Source organism: Stenella coeruleoalba, assembly GCF_951394435.1.
Source record: "Stenella coeruleoalba genome assembly, chromosome: 2".
Lineage (NCBI taxonomy): Eukaryota > Metazoa > Chordata > Mammalia > Artiodactyla > Delphinidae > Stenella > Stenella coeruleoalba.
Genome location: NC_137147.1, coordinates 49,162,893 through 49,187,135, shown reverse-complemented (window position 1 = coordinate 49,187,135; position 24,243 = coordinate 49,162,893). Strand labels below are relative to the sequence as shown.

The 24,243-nt window shown below is 36.3% G+C and overlaps 2 protein-coding genes across 4 annotated transcripts in view; one reads left to right on the top strand and one right to left on the bottom strand.

The window, feature by feature from the left end:
* ATL1 (atlastin GTPase 1) overlaps positions 1-2,978 on the top strand; it is an 88,966-nt gene extending 85,988 nt beyond the window's left edge. For both annotated transcript variants that reach the window (XM_079914280.1, XM_079914281.1), the window contains one exon: positions 2,025-2,978. In XM_079914280.1, the coding sequence (XP_079770406.1) occupies positions 2,025-2,135 (111 nt within the window). In that variant the 3' untranslated portion in view covers positions 2,136-2,978. The remainder of the gene's footprint in view (positions 1-2,024) is intronic.
* A 510-nt stretch (positions 2,979-3,488) lies between these two features.
* SAV1 (salvador family WW domain containing protein 1) overlaps positions 3,489-24,243 on the bottom strand; it is a gene marked incomplete at its 3' end in the record, with an annotated part of 28,983 nt that continues 8,228 nt past the window's right edge. Inside the window, exons 3-5 of one of the 2 annotated variants that reach the window (XM_079914282.1) lie at positions 13,490-13,760; positions 10,631-10,774; positions 3,489-4,927 (exon numbers count right to left, since the gene is read on the bottom strand). In XM_079914282.1, coding sequence (XP_079770408.1) covers positions 4,726-4,927; positions 10,631-10,774; positions 13,490-13,760 — 617 coding nt within the window. Of the gene's footprint in view, positions 4,928-10,630; positions 10,775-13,489; positions 13,761-24,243 lie in introns of those variants that run through there. The other variant, XM_079914283.1, reaches the window with a different exon arrangement.

The window sequence follows — 24,243 nt, the reverse complement described above, 5'->3', positions numbered from 1 at the left end:
CAGGGTTATTTGTTCTTAAATGCTCACAAATTACTACTGTAAACAAAGTTGATTATCATAATGCTATTAATGAAGCAGGATATATACTTTTCTTTTCTCCCTTTTAAACTGCCTTTGCCACAGGGAAGTACAAATGAGGTAAGTTAAATTTCTTGTTAAATTAAGAGCATGTATTTATAAACATTATGATATTCTTATTTTATAAACCAAGTAGCCATTAAAGGATATCTCAATGTACATTAAAAAATCTTTGGTGACTACAGCTCCTATGTTCTTCTAGCATTTACAATTTTAATTGTGATTTTTGGCAATGGTTTTAAAATACTTAACTTATTCTGGACATGATATATGATTTTATCTGCATATGAAACATAAGAATTGATTATCATGAATATTTTATGTTTTGTTTCCTGAATGTTTACAAAATTTCAAAATTCTTAAGCTCCAACATTGGGCATTTTGCTCTACTGCAGAGTGAAACAAGTACAGTTATGAATCTTCAGGAAACTTAACTACTGGAGAGTAAACGGAGCTACAATCTTTAGAAGTTGTTTTTAACTTTGGCTTCTGAGTTACCTATACCACTTTAAGGTTTCAGACCAGTATGCAGTGTAACTTTCCTGTAAATTAGTGTTCACTTCTCCCACTGCACATGTACAAAACTCCATATCTGAAGAAAAATCTAAGCTTCTAAGAAGGAATCACTTGTTACATAAGAAAAATTATCTCTGTGGAATCATTTAGGTCATTATCTTCAGGAAGCAAAACTGATCTTCAACAACTACAGAGATAGCACATAATTCCTCAGTTTCTGCTGTTATATATAACTAGATTATGTCCTCCAATCAAATACCAAGGATACATGTAATATTTACAAGTCACAAGGAATTATTTCATGTAAGATTCAGTAAAATAAATTCACTAAAAAGGTAAAAACAAATTTCAACTTTGTAAATCAAGTCTTAAGAAAAACATCTAAGCTTTTAAGAGAACATGGATTAAACTGAATGTGTTAGAATCATAATACAGTAGAACTAAGGTTGCACCAATATGCATTCATAGAATTGATGATAGTACAATTCAGACTTAAGAAAATCAAAAGAAAGTAGCCGTGCAGACTCAAAAACATAAAAATGAATGGAATTTCCTGGGGATTGATTACTATTTAAGGATATCAGGCTTTTATCCAACTTCTAAAAATATTCAGACTTTTTACAGACTTCAGAATTACATCAGATAAACTGGCCTTAACTGAGTGTTCATTATGTGAAAGTTAGAGGAGGTAATGAATCTTAGACACTAGCTGAGGGGAAAGAAAAGAACATAAAAATATTTATGGACACATAAAGCAATAAATTCCTGTGATTCAAACACTCTTAAACAGACAATGACAGAGGTAGTTTTAATGAAGACTCTCTGACGTAATGTTTCTGAATAACGTTTTGTAAGATATGAACTTACATATGGAATGGAAACAATGGCAAGAGAGCATGTTTGAGAGAGCCCAGTGTGGCAGGGGAGAGGGTAACACACCTGCTTATCTGCATGACCATAGCAGGAAATCATGGAGAATAAAAGTGGTCCCTTTTTGAAAAACCTATCAGGAAGCTCCAATAGCAAGTGGTCTACCTATGTATAATAAAGTAGCTATTGGCAGTCAGAAGTTATGAGCTCCTATAATTCCTCTAAAACTAATAATATTCACAGTATGAGTTTTCAACACACCCCTGGGGCACAGTGGTTAGGAAGCTCTGCTCCAAAAGGTGTGAAAGGTAAAAGAAAATGCAGTCTGAGGATAGAACATTTACCATGAAGATCGACCCACACATTGGACAGCTGAAAATACTTTTGTGTTCTAAGATAATAGCTATTAATGTATATCTCATACAGATTAATGATATAAGGATTCCAAATTTAGCATGCTAAATTTGATATCATACCATAAACTAATTACACTAAGAAGGAAAAAAGTTATATCTGTGTATTTATACAATGTTTTATAATCTTGATTCTTTTATTTCTAGGCTTTATACAAGCTTTATAGTGCAGCAGCAACCCACAGACATCTGTATCATCAAGCTTTTCCTGCACCAAAGTCAGAATCTACTGAACAATCAGAAAAGAAGAAAATTTAATCCAAAATTTCAAAAATACAGGTGTGCATGACCAAATTGTCAGTTAAATATTGTTTTCCATCTCCATGCAAACATTCAAAGTGCTTCCATCAGAACAGGGTAAAATACCAAGCACCTCTGAAGATTGCAAAATGGTTTAGTTCCTTTATTTCAGTGTTTAATAAGCAGATGTATGTATGCATGGTTTTATTTTGTTAACATGTACAGTTTCCTGATTTTGTCTTCAAATATGCTGTTATAATTTAAAGAATTTGTCTATTTATGATAACAGTACATGTGTTCTGCTTGAATTTACTAAATTCTACTACCGGGTTATAGTTAAACCATGTAGTAATATTACTCCACATTTGGATATGCTCATTTAATTTCTACAGAAGAATTTTTAAATTATTTCACACAGCCATTTGTTAAAACATAGCATCATAACTCAATAGGCTTGATTCAATCTATACCATCTTACATATACCATTAGCTCTTATTATAAAAGACATATAAGAGAGCTTTTCAGTTGCTTTATCAAAAACTATATATTGCTTTTCTATCATGATTTAATATAGAATATAAACCTCTTGATCAAAAATGCACAAAAAATCACTTTGTATATGTATTTGAGTTTCACTGCATTGTATATTTTTTCATTTGGTACACAAAGAAATGTATTCATCATAGGTTTATTCTTTTAACATGTGAACTATTATTAAAGTTTACTCTGGTTCCCAATATTAAAAACAACTGAATTTGGAAATGTTTGGGAGGTGATGATATAGAATGATGAAGATTTCTATCTCTTTTTTTAAATTCAAAATGCATTTTCTTTCATGTTGACACCATTACAAATTTAGGTTTCCATTTTAAGGAATGTACACTAAGCCCTTTTAGGTATCTTCCAATTCTTTTAAACCAGTGATTCTATATTGTTTTTATAATTACTAAAATCTGTAGTGGAATTTCATTGAGCTTACTTTCTAGAGGAAAAAAAAGTGTGGTAATGAAAAAAAAAGTAATGCCTCTTATCTGGGAGCTCTAAAACAGAGTAATTTCTAACTTTCTTAGAAATGGCTAAGCTTTAATTAAATAAAATGGTAATATTTAGTAAGGAGTAAAGAATGATTAAAACAGAAGAGTGTGTGAGAGTTCATAAGATATTTAAGCTCACATCTTAGGAAAGTCTGATCACATGCCCTGCAAAATAACTTTTCCCACTGATAACATTCCAACTAGTCTATTTTCATTTTGGAATACCCCTTTCATTATACTGCTTCCTTTGCCTATGGGCCTCTGAATGGAAAAATCGAATACATATAAGTGCTATGCATAAAACATGGACTCAAACGCAACACATTTAGTTTCCACAAAAATATATTTAATAAGCTTGTTATATAAAATCAAACATTTAACATTTTCAACATTTTATCAATAATTCAGATTCACTGATATCTAACTGGGAGTGCTTTATATTTTGGAAGATTACCTAAACTAAAAATTTATTTACATATTTACAACACATGTAAATATAACTGAAGAGCTATTTCAACAAGTTTTGAAATTCACAGAATTCTAGAGATTTATAGGCTAGACGTGCCATAAATTTGCCTGCAATCAAACGTACTGTGCTAATTATGAACAATGTCTTAATAACTATTAAACCAAAGGAAAAAAAACTGGGAGAGAAATACTGGGTTTTAAAGTTCTGTGACAAACTCTTAGAAGATAAAAGATATGTAGAATCAATTTAATGACCAAGATTTCTTAATGAATCCCTGATTGTCATTTTTGGCAGTTCAACCCAGTCTGTTGGGATGGCAACGTGCTATGCTGTTGAAAAGCCTCCACTGTCTCATCAGCACCATGTTACTAAATGCCATAAAAGCCCTGGTCCAAAGTAAGGAAGTACTGTAATGTTAGCAACTCTTGAGTGCTGTGCACACCTTTCCCACACAGGCCTTATACCTAAATTTATTCCTGAAACATTATAGACCCTTCACCCTTTCATACCAAAAAATACTTTCTCAACATGTTTTAAAAGGGTTCTTTACATTCGGGGGAGGGGGAGGGAAGGTGACTCCATACGTTACATATAAAAATTTATCACAATAAAGGTCCCAAATCCCATTTTATGTTTTGCACTATACAATGGTAATATTTAAACCATCCAATTCCAGACAATATTCCACACTAAAGCAGTAAACATTTTTTTAAATACTGCATAGGTTATCTCTCTCGTTCTCTGTTTTCTGAAGAAAGGTACTGCTACTGTGAGAGTTTACCAACTGATCATTTCCTATTTAATATCTGGTTAAATGACATTTCTTGTTGCATTTGTCTCCATCGAGAATATTCAAAGCAGTTTCCAAATATACAGCATTTAGAAGTGTCTGCCATGTTGGCTCTTAAAATGATAAACTCATTTTTTTTCTCAATAAAAGAATATTTTTAATAACAAAATACATGTAAAATTAGAATTTTATAATTTCAAAAAAAGTAAGCTGCCTTTATTAACCAAAGTATTTGTTTGCAGTTTTTTTTTAATCTGTGAAAATATTTTAAAGCCCTTATAATAAAACTTAAATTTTATTTTTAAAAAATTAACTTAAAAATTCTTGCCATGTTGCTGGGCATACCACTGCTGTCTCTGCTTGCGATTTTCCAACTCCGTGAGAAGAGCCTGTCTGTAGGCTTCATACATTTTAACAATCTGTTCCAGTTCTTTCATGAAAAGCAACTTTAGCATTCCCTGGTATGTATCCAGGTCAGCCAGCTGGAAGAGTTCCCACTTCAGAATGTGGTCATATCTGTTTGAAAACACAATCAGACATATGTTCACAACATATTCATAAATATGTATTTATAACAATAAACTGTTCTATTTTTATAAATTTCAATTTTATTATAACTAAACGATAAATTTCAATTTAAAATAACTGAGTTTTTAACTGCTAGTTAAATACACTATTTTTTAGGGAGAGGAGAAAACTACTAATATTACTTCATTTCAATCTAAGTTTAAAAATACCCATTTCCATTCATCTTATGTATCAGTTATTCTAATATTAATACTAGATAATAATGAAGATTTCAAACCACTGTGGTTCTATAATTTCTGAAGAACATATTCCATGCTATTCATAAGTTCATCCAAAGTTAATTGTCAGGAAGGTAAGAATACTTTAGACCACATTGTTCCTGCAATGAATAATATAGAAAAATAGGCAAGATCATCTGTGTCATTAGTGTTGATAAAGCTTTTTGAGGCATACTGTTTACTACAGCAAACAAGGAACTAAACAGGTAGAGGAAAAGGAACCATCATTTGTGGGCTGAATAATCCTGAGGTTGAGTATACAATATAACAAACAAACAACAAAAAATACAGAAAAACTCAAGCAGAAAGGAAAGAATAAGCTGTTTTCAAAATGACAGAATAAACAGACTGTAGAAGACTGCACCATGTGGGGCCGGACTCACATAAGTTTTTATTTATATACAGTTCAGAAGGTGTTTAGTCCTTCTTCAATGGTAAGTAGATCACATACTGAGATGAAGTATACAACAAACTACTAAAGCAGTAATTTACACTTTGAATTGAAAGAGACCTGAAGACAGCGCTCTACTCCAATCTTCTCATTTTATAGATGAAACCTAAAGAGGCTATATACATATCTCTTGCAAAATTGTTTAGTGATTAAAAGATCAGAAAGGCAGAGAACTATATGGACTAAGGCACATCACAGTAATAGTTTTGAATGATAATACCTACTAAGACTAGAGAAAAAACTTGAACAAGTTTTTATAGAGCAAGGCATATACCTATATTAAAGTTATACTTCTCAAATCATATTGCACAACAGACATAATAGGAAGAACTTTAGTTGTAAATTCTAATAAATTTATTCTTAATAATCATTTATAACATTTCCTACCCATTTCCTACCCATTTCCTTTGTTTGGTAATTCATTTACCATCTTATTCCAAGGGGATCACGTAATATTTTTTAAAAAAGGGAAACAGTAAACAAATACAGAGCAGCCAGTATGAGCTACAGACTGTGCTTGGTATGTTGACATACATTTCTGAACAACCTGGTTATGTGTTCCAGGAATACCAAAAGCACAGCACAGTACACAAAAATCACAAGGTAAACGTATTTTGTTGGATCCCAAATTTACTAATTTACTTACTGAGCACTGCAAATTTACTAAAAGATATACTTGGCAGAAAGCTTTATATTCTCTTTAGTGGGAAACTCCAACTATTTGCCAACATATATTGGAGAAATACTACAAGAAATACTCAATGAGCCTCCATGAAGAAACAACTGCAAGGTATTTCCTAGAACCTCTGCCATTCATGTACCTTAAGATTTTATTTGCTTGAAACAAATTCATAACTCCTAACAAAAAACCTTAATCTTCCCAAGTCTGAATTCCATTGCTAAGGGGCATTTCAGCAATGTCTACTGATTCAAGATACATAAATTTATGCCAGGTAAACTGTAAGAACGTTAAAGCTCATTTATCATCTGGGACATTCTAGCAAGGAAAAGAAGGGAGAAGAATATGGTAATATTGATAAATATCAAACTTGTTTGTAACACATGAATATCATTCTGTATAAGCATTCAAGTTTTTTTAAAAAAGGAAAAAGAAAAAAGCTTCAGACAATTTTGACTTCCCAATCACAGCATTTAGCATCAAGAATAGAATTGTGTGTAGAAGCAAGAAAATCAGAATATTTAGTGAAAATACTTTGGGAAGAAGAAAAAGTACTCTAAGGAAAACCACAGATGAGAAAAGTATGCAATGTGTCCATTTCCATTCCAAATCCTTGCCCCTGCTGTTTCTATATAGTGACTTCCCTTCTGCTTATGCCTGCCATTTACTTTTCTTAAGAAAAGTATGTAATTCCCATTCTTTTCTTCTTAAGGAGCCAAATAATCTGCTTCAGTTTAACTTCTTAGCCACTACACTCTAAATATACAGGTAAATCATTCAGAAAATCGGCTGTTTACTCCAGTATCCTTTTCTCATAGCATCTCTCTTGCTGTATTTTTCCTACAGCAGTATTCTATTCAAACAGTACTTATAAATAACCCATATAAGCAAACAACAATTGCTGTAATGCTACCAAAAAACCTTGTTCACACTCCAGTGGATGCTGCCTTCAGGAGCCAAAAGTACTGCTATTCCAGCCCCGGGTATTGTAATGTAGCCCAAGTTCCCTGTGCCTGTCTTATGTAACAGTATGCCCATTCTTCCTTTCCTCCTACACCCAGAAGTGAGTCAGCAGTGATACTGCAGGATCACAGACACAGGGATAAAATAGAGTCTGTGCCACAATGCTTTTGGGGACTGGTGTTGGGGAATGGGGCAGGCATGAGGAATAATGGAAAGTAAACATGTTCCTGATGGTCTTTTTCCCGTTAAAGATTAAATCTTTTAATTTTATCCTATAGTTCAGCTTGCTTACAGGTGCATGATACGTTACAGACTTTTGAGAGAAAACTTAGAAACATACCTTTACTAAAATTAATAAATAATTTAGAACATTATCTGTTCTAAGTCAGTTCTGGAAGTACATGCAAAAATTATTTTGGTAAGTTACTGCTAGAGATAGAAATAAAGCATTTTAGAAAGCTAGATAATGTCAATTGTTTGTTAAACAAAAGGAAGAAAGAAGCTAATTTTTTGGATAAGTAATTGATTCTCCATTATCTAATTCATGGATAACAACTCACCTTCTGTTGATAGAACAATATTAACCATTTCCAATCCTCTTTAGAGACAAAAATTTAGTATCAACTAAAAGGTAGACCTAGACCTCTTGTTTTAAGCAGCAAAGAAGTACTTGCTCTCTTTTCTCACTGGCCCATTCTGGGAGGAGTTCTGATCTATTTGAAAAAAACTTAAGTTGCTAGTTTTCTAAAGTTCTATAGTTAGCTCACAGAGCCAGAGTTGAAAGGGACTGTAATCTTTAGGAGTCTGTTTCTTTTCATCAGAAGCAAAGAATTCCATTTAAGTACCATCTTTTTCCCCCAAGAAGGAAAGCTTTTTATGTTATTTCTTTCTAACAACGGCTATAGAGTAGAAATAACATAAAGAAGAAAGAATAACCCTACTCAATCTTATCAACTCCCAGAAATAACAAAGGTTAACAGTTAGGCACATATTCTTCCAGACTTAAGGAAATATAAATACATGCACATATTACATATGACTTAGGATCAGCATATGAACAAAGGCCACAGAGAGCAGTAGATCAAGTGGTATCAAGAGTGAAGGAAGAGAGGGAAAAAGGGAAGAAAAGTCCATCTGCTATCATTCCTCATCCTATTCCTACAGTATATGGATATTATCAGATAAAGAGGTTTCTGTAGGTTAGCTAAGACACCAAGCCATGCTTAATTTTATGGATGAATGTCTACGTAATTTCAAATAAACTAAAAACAAACTTCTGACAAGCACTGTTTATACTCTGTATAATATCTATAATTAAAACCATTTTAAAAATTACACTGACAAGGCTTAAATTTGACTTAGGAAAAAAAAAACTGATGATTTTAGACTACAACCCTCATAATATCATCTTGTCTCTCTGCATCAGGCCACACAGATCAACAGCCATGAATTTACAGACTGAAAAGATCAGAGGGAATGTAAGGGAATGTTATGTTGGCCAAGAATTAGCAAATAGTTCATAGTAAATGACCAGTGACTTTATAAGATTTAATTATTTTATTCGAAATTCATTGTACAATCATCTTAAACTTTCTAAAAACTCTTCTTTGGGCTATCTTGTGCTGATAGTTTTGGTTTTTGAAATACAAATGGAATATTAAGAGTAAGGCTGCAAAATGTCACCTTATATAATTGTTAACAGTACTGTACATGCAATTATTATGTGTAAAATACGTAGCAAAGTACCAGGAATTTAAATAGATACTTAGTAAGTGATAATTATTATTAAATAAGAAGTAGTAATGACAAAAGTTAAGAGTATGAACTTTGAAGTTAGAGAGAAAGGTTTGAAATCTACCACTTAATATTTGTGTGATCTTAGCAGAGTTTTTTTCAGCTGTAAAATAGGTTTTGGGAAGATTATATAACATATGTAAAAACTTAGCACAGTATGGTACAGGAAGCACTGGATTATCAATAACTACTTACTTTCAGACATCCCCTTTTCTGAAATCATAGCACTTTGTATATACCACTGTCACTGATCCTTACCGCACTGGATTATTGATCTGAGTACCTACTTCTGTTTTCCCAGAAGAGAGACGCTCTTTGAGGCAAATATTTCATTTATTCATGACTATATTCCAAGAACAGTGCCTACTATGGCACCCAACAAATATCCTCAATGAGCCTAGCAAACTCATAGCCATCTTTAAAAACTAGTGCATGGAGTTTCCTTTTGGTGCAGCTTTCTTTGCTCACTCATAATAGTAAGAAACCATTGTTAAGGGCTTACTCAAGTCAGCCACTGTGCCATTTGATTTAAAATGCATGATCAGGGACTTCCCTGGTGGTCCAGTGGCTGGGACTCCATGCTCCCAATGCAGGGGGCCCGGGTTCAATCCCTGGTCAGGGAACTAGATCACGCATGCATGCCGCAACTACAGTCTGCATGCCACAACTAAGACCCAGTGCAGCCAAAAATAAATAAATATTTAAGAAAAAAAAGCATGATCACTTTTAAGCCTCACCACACCAAGTAAAGTAGACAAGATTATTATCCCCTGTATTTCAGTAGAGGAAAAACACTTAGAACTAAGTTCAATAACTTGCCCAAGGTCATTCGGTAAGTAGGTGATGGAGACAGAAATCACGCTTTCCTTCCAGACAGTTTCCTTCCTGAGTGATCTTAACCACTATTCTATACCTTTACCCACAATAATAACAGTAACCATTTACTAAGCTCTCTCAATGTGCAAGACACTGTGATACATATTTTAGATGCATTATTTTATTGAATACTCAATAACCTTAAGAGAAGGTACTATTACTATCGCCAATTTACAGAAAACAAAACTAAGTTAAGCACCCTTCCCAGGGTAACAAAGCTATCAGTGAACACAGATCACCTCCTCGCAGAACTTGAGCCACCACACATACTATTTCCTCAACACCCTTGTGTCCCGCTTTGATTCACCTATGTACCTAGGACTTACCTGGTTCCTTCCTTTTATCACAGGTATTGCATCACTTATTTACAAGTTATTCTACCCCTATGAGAATGTAAGCTTTTTATTGCATCCCTGTAATAGCCTAGGTCTGCACACAATAGAAAGTGAAGATTCAATAAATATTTGTAAAACTTCTATTTCTAATCAATGACTTTTCAACTTTATAAGCTGTGATATCCCTTCTTTAAATAACAATGGGCTTTTAAATAATATTTTTAAAAATGGTGCTGTGTGCTTTAAGCAGCCCAGAGACTCCATTCAGGCTTCTACTCACCACTCAACAAAAATTTGTGCTGTAAATTCACTTACTTCACAGGGGCTCGAGCATAAACCTGAAGCCAATCAGGAATTTCTGCAGTATGATAAGGATTTGCAGGTACCAGAAGGGACTGATTTCTTTCAGTTTGCTGTGGCTGGTATGTGACAGGAGGAGGCTGATCATACCGAGGTACACTAAGAAGAAACAATCAATGTTCATTAGGATAAAGGCCCTAAATAAAACATGAAATAGAAGAATAATATTTTTTTTCAATGTGCCTCTTGCCCAAACTTCTACCACCTAAAAAACATAAGGATCTGGCTTTTTTTTAAACCATACTATAGGGGAAGTAAAATGCACCTTCTCTTGGAAACTTGTATGTCACTAGTGATGGATATAAAACTAAGCTAAATCTTTACATATTTTTAAGAGATTTCATCTGGCTGATATTTATTCTTTTCAAGGGCAACTTTAAAGAAGGTTATTTAAAAAGTCAGAGCTAAGTTATAATCTTTATACAGAGGCTTAAAACTAGAATCAAATTTTAGTAATAACTAGTAATTAGCTATAAATTTATACTGGAAAAGTTGATAATTTTTCTCAAAATAAGAATGGATATTTTCTTTCTCCTTTAGGCTGAAAAGGGGGTTTGGAACAGGTACTACAGTAGGAGTGAGTACTGTGCTTGAAATATCCACGTAACTATACTATTTCCTTTCTACTTTTACCACCTTAAGAGAGCATATGGGAGTTAGGGTTGATTAGAACCTGTTTTTAGAACCTGTTTTAAGTCAGAGACTTAAAAAAAAAAAAAAAGACCATGCTTTTAATTAGTTCTAACAGCCTATAAGTTGGGGGAGGGGGGAAGGAAAGAACAGCAAGGTGGGGTAAGGGCTCTTAATGGGAAGATGCTAAGGAAAGCACTGACGCACTTGAAGGTTAAAGACTGAATTCCCGGAGACCATAATGGCCTATTCCAGACTTGGAGATAAAACTGGAAGAGCCTGCCTCCAAACATAAAGGTTTATGTGTGTATCAGGAAAGATCATTCCAATACTAAACCAGGACTCAAGTAACTGTTGGATTAGACTGTAGTTAACAATTTAAAGATCAATGTGCAAATGGCACTGAATTTTATCTTCAACTCTTCTTTCATAAGTAGGTGCAAAGTGAAATATTCCTTGATAGCACAACTGGGAGGTGGGAAAGAACTGAGGCTTCGAAGTCAGATACACCCTGGGGGGTGTGCGGGTTAACCTCAGTTTGGCCAATTACAAGCTGCACGAATGTAAGCGAAACTGCTTCACTTCTCTAAACCTTAGCCTTTTTATTTGTAAAACCAGAATAAATTCATACCAAAAATGACTCTTCTAAGGATTAAATGACCTAATATATGTCAAGAGTTCTGTATAAGGATTAGCATAATACAGACAACCAAACAGATGCTAATACTACCTATCTGAGCTTAAGGAAGGTGTTTATTCTCTCCTGCTTAAAGTCTACAGAGTTGCTAAGAGAAGCAAATTAACTAATTGTGAAAATGCTTTGTAAACTATAAAATTCTATAATAATATTCAATATAAAATTAATGATGATAAACAGAAAACTAGGCTCAATATACTCTCAAATCTGGTTATATGGACCAGAAAGCCTCTGAGATCCAGTGACAGCAAACTGTAACCACATTTTGTTGGGGGTTTTTAGGGTTTTGTGGGTTTTTTTGCATTTCTATCATTTATTCATTCAACAAAACATCTACCTGTGTGTGTGTCTCTGTGTTTGGTGCCGGGGACACAGCAGGAATACGTGGAACTCATCCCTGCCCTTGGGTAAGGGCTGTGATCAGGTGGGAGGGAGGCTACAAATTACCCCTATGTCACAGGCCGGCAAATTGAAGCCAGGGAGAGCAGCAGCTTGCCTGAGATGGTAAGGAGAGCAGGCAAAGGGGCCAGAGCCCAACACAGGCAGAGAGTCTGACTTGGTTCTTTTGAAGGGATGACAACCTCACTTGCTCAATGAACACTGAGTGCCACTAAATGGAATCACTGGAAAAAAACTTTTTCAAACTTGAATTAAAAATCCAAATATGTAAAATGATTAAAACAGCACAATAATGACAAAGCTTAGTTTTCTGGGTGATAATATTAAAATGTAGGGACTTCACTGGTGTTGCAATGGTTAAGTCCGCCTGCCAATGCAGGGGACATGGATTCGAGCCCTGGTCCGGGAAGATCCCACATGCCATGGAGCAACTAAGCCTGTGCGCCACAACTACTGAGCCCGCGTGCCTAAAGCCCGTGCTCCACAACAAGAGAAGCCACCACAATGAGAAGCCCGCACAGTGCAATGAAGAGTATCCCCCGCTCACTGCAAATAGAGGAAGCCCACGCACAGCAACGAAGACCCAATGCAGCCAAAAATAAATAAATAAAATAGATAATCTTCACTTTCTTGTGTGGCAACAGTTAAAAAACATAAAATATCTGTAAATTGAATAAAATCAGCAAAACAAAATTCAAAATATATTCTGACACATTAGAAGGTAGATGTGTATTTTTTATAGAAATTTAAATGTAAAGAGGCAGATATTCTATTTATTTACTTTAATTTCTGGGTATCTTTAACAAAAGCATTCTGGCATATTAAAGCAGAATCTGATCATAAGAATATTGATCCTGTTTTTGAGGTTTGTTTAAAAGTTGTTTTTTAATTATTAAAGTCATTCATTACTAAATATAAGTCCAGAGGAAAAAATCTCATAAGCTGTGAAAAATAAAGTTTTCAAATCAAACTTCAGGACATCTTTCTCTGATGAAAATATGAGTTCAAAATCTTTGATGAAATATGAGTTCAAAATCTAACTTTAGACAATTTCAAAACAAAGAGTTAAGATAAAGTTGATAGTCTACCTCGGAGCACAGGGATGCCTATATTGAGCCTTTTTATTTGTGTGATCTACATAATAGGTTCCAAATTCTGATGACTCAACTCGCTCCCATCCTGGAGGAAGTCCTTCTCGCTCAAGAGGATGGCTCCAATGAGTTGTATTTGTGTTGTGATCTATGTAATATTTCCTCCCTCTCATTGTCCAGTCCACAGACCAGCCAGGAGGAAGGGGTAAATCTTCAGAACCATGGTTAGTTAAATTTCCTAAAGATGTAGCAGCAACTCTCCCAATACCTGAGAAGAAAGAGAAAAAGAGAAGAAATAGGACAATTATTCATAGCCAAAAAATATGCCATATGAAAAACACTTACAAAATTAACTATCCCAATCGTACTCTTCCTGTTAAAAAAAATCATGATTTTACTGTTGCAAATAAAATTTTTCATAAAACTAGCCAGTGTTACTATTATTTAATTACAAAAGAAGAGAGAAACTAGGCTCCCTCTTTGAAATCAGTCTTTTTTGGTTGATGCTTCCATCACCAGGCCATACAAATATTTAACTACTAACAAAGCTAATAAGTAAATATTATACGTATACTGCTTAAGAAAAAGTGAGGAACAGAAAAATTCACCTCATTCAAGATTTAAGATTTGACATTTCATCTAAAACAGCAAAAATGAACTTATAAAACTATTCCCAGTTTGTAATTTCTTAAAAATAACCTGGCTGTACCATAAAACTATTAAGTAAGTTTACCAAGATAACACAGTATAAAGTCAACATACAAAAATCAATTTAATATCTCTATACTAACAACAATTAAAAATAAGTTATACCACTTAGCTCCCAAAAATTAAATATTTACACATCAATCTAACAAAAAAAATTGTGAGATCTGTATGCTGACAACTACAAAACAATGACGAAAGAAATGAAATGGGTGTGGTCAAGATGATGGAATAAGAAGACCCTGAGCTTGCTTCTTCCCTTGGGCGCACCAAAATTACAACTATTTACAGAGGAACTATTGATGAGAAAGACTAGAAACCAGCAGAAAAGATCTTCTACAACTAAAAATACAAAGAAGGAACCACAACAAGACTTACAGGAAAGGTGGAAACACAGTATGGTCAAGAACCTTACCCCCACGTGGGCGACCCACAAACAGGAGGATAATTACAACTGTAGAGATTCTCCCCAAGAAGCAAGGGGGCCCAGGTCCCACACTGGGCTCCCCAACCCAGGGGTCCTACACCAGGAAGGACCTTGTCCAGGAAGACAAGCCCCCAGAACCTTTGTCTTTGTAGGCCAGCAGGGCTCACTTTCAGGAGAGCTGGAGGGCTGTGAGAAATAAAGACTCCACTCTTAAAGGGCACACACAAAACCTCACACACTCCGGGACCCAGGGCAGAAGCAATAATTTTAAAGAAGCTTGGGTCAGACCCACCTGCTAATCTTAGAGAGCCTCCCAGAGAGGCAGGAGGAAACTGGAGCTGACCCTGGGGACACAGACACTTGTGGCAGACATTTTGGGAGCTTCTTCTACCACCACAAAGACACTGGGTGCTGGCAAGCACTGTTTTGGAATTCTCCCTCTAACTTATTAGCACCAGAACCTGGTCTTGCCCACCAGCCTATGGGCACCAGTATTGGGACACAACAGGTCAAGCCAAGCAATTAGCCCAGCTGGGACACAGCCCCACTCACCAGCAGGCCATCTGCCTTAAAACCCCCTGTGACCGCAGCCACTCCAGGATATGCCCCTGTTCACCAGACGGCCTAGTACCAAGACCCACACACCAGGGCACCAGCACTAGTCCAATCCCCAGGACCCCGCAGCCAGATAACTCAGAACCTGGCTCCAACCACGAGTGGGCAGGCACTGGCTTCAGAACCCCCTGGGACCTGAACCTGCCCACCAGCAAGCTGACAAACAACTCTAGGACCCCCAGGGCCCTGTAGTCAGAGACCCCAGGACCTAGCTCCGCTCACCAGTGAGTTGGCACTAGTCCCAGAACCTGGTTTCACCAACTGGTCGGTGGGCACCAGCCCCTGGATCCCCTGAGCCCCGGCCCCATCTGCCAGCAGGCAGACATCAGCCCTAGGACCACCACAGCCCTGCAGCCTGGCTTGTCAGGACCCAACCCACCCACCAGCAGGATGGCACCAGCCCCAGGACCCCCTGGGCCCTGGCACCATCCACCAGCAGGCCAAAACCAGATCTGGGACACCTTAAGCCAATTTAGGCAGCCAACCTGGGATCTGGTCCCACCAACCAGTGGTCCAACACAAGCTCCAGGACTGCCAGGACCATGTCGACAGCTGTATAAGGAACCAGCCCCACCCACCTGCAGGCCAACACCAGCTCCAGGACCCCACAGGGCCCTATATCCAGGGACCCTGGGACATGGCTCTGCCCAACAGAAAACCAAGTATAAAGCTATTAGGAAGGTTGAAAGACAAAAGTAATAAAATCATCTATATCCACAATAAGAAGTTAAGGGATACACAAACCAAAAAGAAGTAAAACATGACAAAACCGGTAAATATCGGGGGGAGGGGTAAAAATGCAGGGTTGTTAAAATGCATTTGAACTTAAGAGATCACCAACTTAACCACATATATATACACACACATATAGATGGCTATATATAAACCTCATGGTAACCACAAACCAAAAATCTATAATAAATACACAAAAAAGAAAAAGAACCCAAATATAACACTAAAAATAGTCATCAAATGACATAAGAAGAGAACAAAAGGAACTACAAACAACCCCCCAAACAATTAAGAAATGTCAATAAGTACATATCTATAAATGTAAATGGACTAAACACTCCAACCAAAAGACATAGAGGGGTTTGATCGCAGGACTTCCACAGGACTGGGGGAAACAGAAGCTCTACTCTTGGAGAGTACACAAAAAGTCTCGTGCTCACCAGGACCCAGGGGAAAAAAGCAGTGACCCCATATGAGACAGGGCCAGACCTACCTGCCTAGTACTGGAGGATCTCCTGCGGAGGTGGCGGGTGGCTGTGGCTCATGGCAGGGACAAAGACACTGGCAGCAGCAGATCCGGGGAGTATGCATTGGTGTGAGCCCTCCTGGAGGTTGCCATTAGCCCTACCCTACAGCCTGTAGGCTCCAGTGCTGGGGTTACCTCAGGCCAAACATCCAACAGGGCAGGAACACAGCCCCACCCATTAGCAGACAAGTGGCTGAAAAGTCTCCCTGAGCACACACAGCCCTTCCCACCAGAGGGATAAGACCCAGCTCCACCCACCATTGGGCAGGAACCAGCCCCTCCCACCAGGAAGCCTGCACAAGCCTCTTAGACAGCCTCATCCATGAGAGGGCAGACAGCAGAAGCAAGAACTACCATCCTGCAGCCTGTGGAAAGGAAACAGCAATCACAGGAAGTTAGACAAAAGGAGATGGCAGAGGATTAGGTCCCAGATGATGGAACAAGATGAAACCCGCAGAACAACTAAGTGAAATGGTGATAGCCAACCTACGGGAAAAAGAATTCAGAATGATAGTGAAGATGATCCAAGATCTTGGAAAAAGAATGGAGGCAAGGATTGAGAAGATGTAGGAAATGTTTACTAAAGACCTAGAAAAACTGAAGAACAGACAGACATGAACAATATATAACTGAAACGAAAAAAAAAACACTAGAAGGAACCAATAGAAGAATAACTGAGGCAGAAGAATGGATAAGTGACCTGGAAGACAGAATGGTGGAAATCACTGCCACAGAACAGAATAAAGAAAACAAAAATGAAAAGAAGACAGTCTAAGAGACCTCTGAGACAACATTAAATACACCAACTTTCACATTATAGGGGTCCTAGAAGGAGAAGAGAAGAGAAAGGACCTGAGAAAATATTTGAAGAGATAATAGATGAAAACTTCCCTAACACGGGAAAGGAAACAGTCACCGAAGTCCAGGAAGTACAGAGAGTCCCAGGCAGTAAAAACCCAAGAAGGAACACACGGAGTCACACAGTAATCAAACTGACAAAAATTAAAGAGAAAAAATATTAAAACAAGAGAAAAGTGACAAAAAAAACATACAAGGGAACTCCAATAATGTTATCAGCTGATTCCTCAGCAGAAACTTTGCAGGCCAAAATGAAGTGGCATGATATACTAAAAGTGATGAAAGAGAAGAAACTACAACCAAGAATACTCTACCCAGGAAGGCTCTCATTCAAATTTGATGGAGAAATGAAAAGCTTTACAGACAAACAAAAGCTAAGAGAATTCAGCACCACCAGACCAGCTTTGCAACAAATGCTAAAAGAACTTCTCTAAGCAGAAAAGACCACAACTAGAAACAAGAAAATTATGAATGGAAAAGCTCACGGGTAAAGGCAAACATACAGTAAAGCTAGAAAATCATTCACATACAAGTATATCAAAACCAGCAATTTTGAGAAAAGGAGAACACAAATGCAGGGTATTAGAAATGCATTTGACATTAAAAGACCAGCAACTTAAAACAATCTTGTTTATATATAGACTGCTATATCAAACCTCATAGTAACCACAAACCGAAAATCTACAATAGATACACACACAAAAAAGAAAAAGGAATCCAAACACAACACTAAAGTTAGTCATCAAATCACAAGAGAAGAGAACAAAAGAGGAAGGGAAGGAAGTTTATAGCAATACAAGACTACCTCAAGAAACAAGAAAAATCTCACATAAACAATCTAACCTTATGCCTAAAGGAACTAGAAAAAAAGAACAAAACCCAAAGTTACTAACAGGAAAGAAATCATAAAGGACAGAGAAGAAATAAATGAAATAGAGACTAAAAAGGCAATAGGAAACGGGCTTCCCTGGTGGCGCAGTGGTTGAGAGGCCACCTGCCGATGCAGAGGACACGGGTTCCTACCCCGGTCCAGGAGGATCCCACATGCCACGGAGCAGCTGGGCCCGTGAGCCATGGCTGCTGAGACTGTGTGTCCAGAGCCTGCGCTCCGCAACGGGAGAGGCCACAGCAGTGAGAGGCCCACGTATCGCAAAAAAAAAGCAATAGGAAAGATCAATGAAACTAAGAGCTGGTTCTTTGAAAAGGTAAGAAAAATTGATAAATCTTTAGCCAGATTCATCAAGAGAAAAAGAGAGAGGGCTAACGTCAATAAAATCAGGAAAAAAAGGGAAAAGTTACATCAAATATCATAGAAATACAAAGGATCGTAGATTAATATGGATAATTACACATCAATAAAATGGACAGCCTAGAAGAAATGTACAAATTCCTAGAAATGCACGATCTCCCAAGATGGAACCAGGAAGAAATATTCAATAGAAGATACGAACAGACCAATTACTAGTAATGAAACTGAATCACTGATAAAAAATACTCCCAAAAAACAAAAGACCAGGACCAGACAGTTGCACAAGAGAACTCTACCAAACATTTACAGAAGAGTTAACACCTATCCTTCTCAAACTATTCCAAAAATTGAACAGGAAGGAATGATCATGAAATCATTCTACAATACCAGCATCACCCTGATACCAAAACCAAAGACACCACAAAAAAATTACAAGCCAATATCACTAATAAACATAGATGCAAAAATGCTCAACAAAATATAAAAATCAAATTCAACAATACATTAAAAGGCTCATACATCATGACCAGGTGAGATTTATCCCAGGGATGCAAGAATGGTTCAATATCTGCAAATTAATCAACGTGACACACCACGTTAACAAGTTGAAGAATATAAACTATATCATCATCTCAACAGATGCAGAAAGAACTATTGACAAAATTCCACAACAATTTATGATAAAAACTCAGCAAAGTGGGTATAGAGAGAACATGTCTCAACACAATAAAAGCCACTTATGACAAACCCATGGCCAACATAATACTCAACAGTGAAGAGCTAAAAGCCTTTCCACTAAATTCAGGAACAAGACAAGGATGCCCACTCTCCCTGCTTCTACTTAATACAATATTGGAAGCCCTAGCCACAGCAATCAGACAAGAAAAAGAAATAAAAGGTATCCAAATTGAAGGGTAAAGGTAAAACTGTCACTATTCACAGATAGGATATTCTATATAGAGAACCCTAAAATCTCTGCACAGAAACTATTAGAACAAATAAACGATCTCAGCAAGGCAGCAGGATACAAGATTAATATACAGAAATCTGTTGCGTTTCTATACACTAATAATGAAATATCAGAAAGAGAAAGTAAAGATAAAAACAATTCCATTTAAAACCTCACCCCAAAAAAACAAACACAAAAACAAAAAAACCTAGGAATAAACTTAACCAAGGAGGTTAAAGACCTATATGCTGAAAACTACAAAACACTGATAAAGGAAACTGAAGAGGATTCGAAGAAATGGAAAGATATTCCATGCTCTTAAACTGGAAGAATATTGTTAAAATGTTAAAATGGCCATACTACCAAAGCAGTCTGTAGATTTAATGCAATCCCTATCAAAACACCCATGACATTTTTCACAGAATGAGAACAAATAATTTTAAAATTTATATGGAACCACAAAAGACCCAGAGTTGCCAAAGCAATATTGAGAAAAAGAACAAAGCTGGAGGTATCAGTCTCCCAGCCTTCAGACTATACTTCAAACCTACAGTAATCAAAACAGCATGGTACTGGTGCAAAAAGACACACATAGATCAACGGAATGGAATAGAAAGCCCAGAAATAAACTTACTCACCTACAGTCAATTATTCTATGACAAAGGAGGTAAGGATATACAATGGAGAAAAGACAGTCTCTTTCAACAAGCAGCACTGGGAAAGCTGGACAACTACATGTAAAACAATGAAATTAAAACATTCCTTCACACCATATAGAAAAATAAACTCAAAATGGTTTAAAGACCTAAATTTAAGACATAACACCATAAAACTCCTAGAAGATGACATAGGCAAAACATTCTTTGACATAAATCGTAGCAGTATTTTCTTAGATCAGTCCCCAAGGCAAAAAAAAAAAGCAAAAACAAATAAATGGGACCGAATCAAACTTACAAGCTTTTGCACTGCAAAGGAAACCATAAACAAAATGAAAAGACAACCCAATGGAATGGGAGGAAATATTTGCAAACAATGCAACCAACAAGGGGTTAATATCCAAAATATACAAACAGCTTACATAACTCAATGTTAAAAAAACAAATAACCCAATCAAAAAGTGAGCAGAAGACCTAAGTAGACATTTCTCCAAAGAAGACATACAGATGGCACATGAAAAGATGCTCAATGTTGCTAATTATTAGAGAAATGCAAATCAAAACTACAATGAGGCATCACCTCACACTGATCAGAATGGCCATCATTAAAGAGTCCACAAGTAATAAATGCCAGAGAGGGTGTGGAGAAGAGGGAACCCTCCTACACTGTTGGTAAGCATGTAAATTGGTGCAGCCACTATGGAAAACAGTATGAAGATTCCTTAAAAAACTAAAAATAAAGTTGCATATGATCCAGCAATTCCACTCCTGGGCATATATCTGGAAAAGAGGAAAACTCTAACTCGAAAAGATACATGCACTCCAATGTTCATAGCAGCACTATTTACAATAGTTGACATGGAATCAACTCAAGTGCCCATCAACAGATTGGCTTAAGAAGATATGGTGTATATATGTGTGTGTATACATATATATATGTATACACACACATATATACACACACACATACACACACAATGGAATATTACTCAGCTCTAAAAAAGAATGAAATATTGCCATTTGCAGCAACATATGGATAGAGAATATTATGCTTAGTGAAATAAGTCAAAGACAAATACTATATGATATCATTTATTTGTAGAATCTAAAAAATAATACAATGAGTCTATACACAAAACAGAAACAGACTCACAGACATAGAAAACAAACTTACGGTTACCAAAAGGGGAAGGGAGGGACAAATCAAGAGTATGGGATTAACGGTTACAAATTATTACATATAAAATAGATAAGCAACAAGGATTTACTGTATAGCACAGGGAATTATACCCAGTATCTTATAATAACCTATAGTGGAATACAATCTGCAAAAAATGAATTACTATGCTGTACACCTGAAACTAACACAATACTGTAAACCAACTAGACTTCAAAAAAACATTAGAGAGGTATAATCCCTAAATCTAATATACATACAAAAACTGCCAAAAGCAGCTGGGCTAGAAGAACAGTAAAGAAAGAAGTGGAAATAAGAACACAGCACTGCGCAAAACCAAGTAGCCCAAAACACTACCCTGGTAATTCTTCCTTTTCCCTACACAACCCCTTACACCCCTCGCAACCACAGGAGCCAATTTCAAATAACTGGCAGAGAAAAACCCTAATTATTCAATAATGTATAATTAGGACAGCACAACATCAATTCTATAAAAAAAAATTAAAGGGGCAAAAAGGTACAAAGTTGATTAAAAAAGAACATTCAAAAAAATGTTGCCCCATGGACTTCCCTGCTGGCGCAATGGTTAAGAATCCGCCTGCTGATGCAGGGGACACGGGTTCGTGCCCCGGTCCGGGAAGATCCCACATGCTGCGGAGCGGCTGGGCCTGTGAGCCATGGCCGCTGAGCCTGTGCGTCCGGAGCCTGTGCTCCGCAACGGGAGAGGCCACAACAGTGAGAGGCCCGCGTACCGCAGAAAAAAAAAAAAAAAAGAAAAAAGACAAGACTAAGAAATTGTCATACACCAAAGAACACTAAGGAAATATGACAACTAAATGTAATGTGGCACTCTGCACTGGATCCTGTAACAGAAAATGAGTATTAAGGAAAAAGCTGGTGAAATCCAAATAAAGCTTGGTATTTAATTTTTTTTAAATCCTCGAGTTCATAAAGACACTAAAAAAATAAACCTCATTGGTTACCTCTGGAGGTGGTTAGGGTATCAACTGACTATTCTGAAAAATAGTAAGTAAAGGAAAAGATCTACCATTTATTCTGTCTTATATGAATAGCAATACTGGATCTAGCCAATAATGATTAATGGCTTCCAAATCAATAGGTGAAAAGCTGATGGACAACATCATGATGATGAATTGGTATGACTTCTGATCCCATAACCAAATTTAATATCACAAAAAGAGAAATCAGTCATTATGTGTGTCTGGAACTGATGCAATAGAATGTACACAACGCCACCTATGAAGTACTCTGGCAGAACGGAAAATGCAAGAAAGAAAACAAAATCACTCTTGCTCAGTACCTTTTGGGAAGAAAGGCATACATTTCTAAAACATATGGTGACTATAAAACAAAACAAAGCTAACAAGTCTTTTGGTGAAACTGACTTTGGCTTCTGTCACCTGCAACTGAACGTTTATTTAGTAAGTGTAGCTTAAGCAACTTCAGTACTTAAAGAGAAAATATTTAAAGACAAAAGAAATAAGCCAGTGTACTAAAGACAAACACATAGCAAATAACTAAAATCATGCTGTTCAAGCATGCAGTGGCTTTATACTTTCTCATACTTCCATCACTAAAAATGTTGTAGTACTAGCCACAACCAAGGATAGCAATTTTTTAAAAGAATTATAATCAATTCAATGTATTGAGTTATTGATAAGACCCATAACATTCGGGCCCAACAGAGGTCCCCCTGGAAACACACAGATTTCTAAATGTAGCGTTAAAAACAAAAAACTATTATAGTAATTTAAAACTGTACAGGCTTAGAGAGTTTGTGACAATTTCATTCATCTGCTTAGCAAATCCAAATTTCCATATACTGAACTTGCCTAAATCTAGAAACACATGTACTGTTACATGTAAACAATAGTAGGTACCAAACACCAGATTTTAAACCATGATAAACTTGAAATTCACGTTTAGAGGAAACACAAAGACCTCTCTGGAAAACCTCTGTGTCCAGGAACTAAACCTTGCAAGTTATTGATAAGGGAGCCATGAAGTCCACAAAGTCCCAAATAGGCTCATCAGCTTTACCAATGCCATGTGAAACCATGATTCCTAACCTTTTTAGTTAGTTTCAACGACAGTTTATTTAGTTTCAATGACAAACCACCCCCCCCCACTTTCTGAAGCTGCCATGTGCACTAAATTTTTTTCAAACTATTATTTGGATAATTCTATAAAACTAGTGAGAGATGAATGTACTGTACAATAAGACTGGAAACCACCAATCTAAAACATAAAATATTATCAGTAATAAAATAAGTCTAGCAGACTTAAAAAAAAAAAAAGCTATATCAAGCTCTAACACACCAGACCTCCACTCTTAAGTTCAGTTAGAAAGCTGAAACTTCAATAACCAAACATGCCAAATCTGGAAAAAGCATACAAGAGCATATGATACCTTACAAAAAACATGAGCACTAACAATTATGAATGTCTACTCTGTCCCTGGCCCTTTCCATATGTACTATTTCATACTCAATCAGCGCTATGAGGTAGTGGTATCATTACCAATTTACAGATGAGGAAACAAAGGTTCAAGTAAGTTATTTTACCAAAGGCCACACAGATGATATAAGGTCAAATGACAAATTTATTACCAACCACGTAATCTTACCCCAAAAGATCAACTGTAATTCTTCAAAGAAATTATGACTGCCACTAATAAAAGAAAATGCAATCTATAATTCTGAACTTGTTTCTGAGCTACAAGGGAAAAAATAGTTTTCCATAATTTCAATTATTAGTCCCAGAAAAGAATGAGTGGCATTCATAATCTTCAAAATAACTTCCATTTGCAGGAATTAATGGCACAAGCACCTTCCAC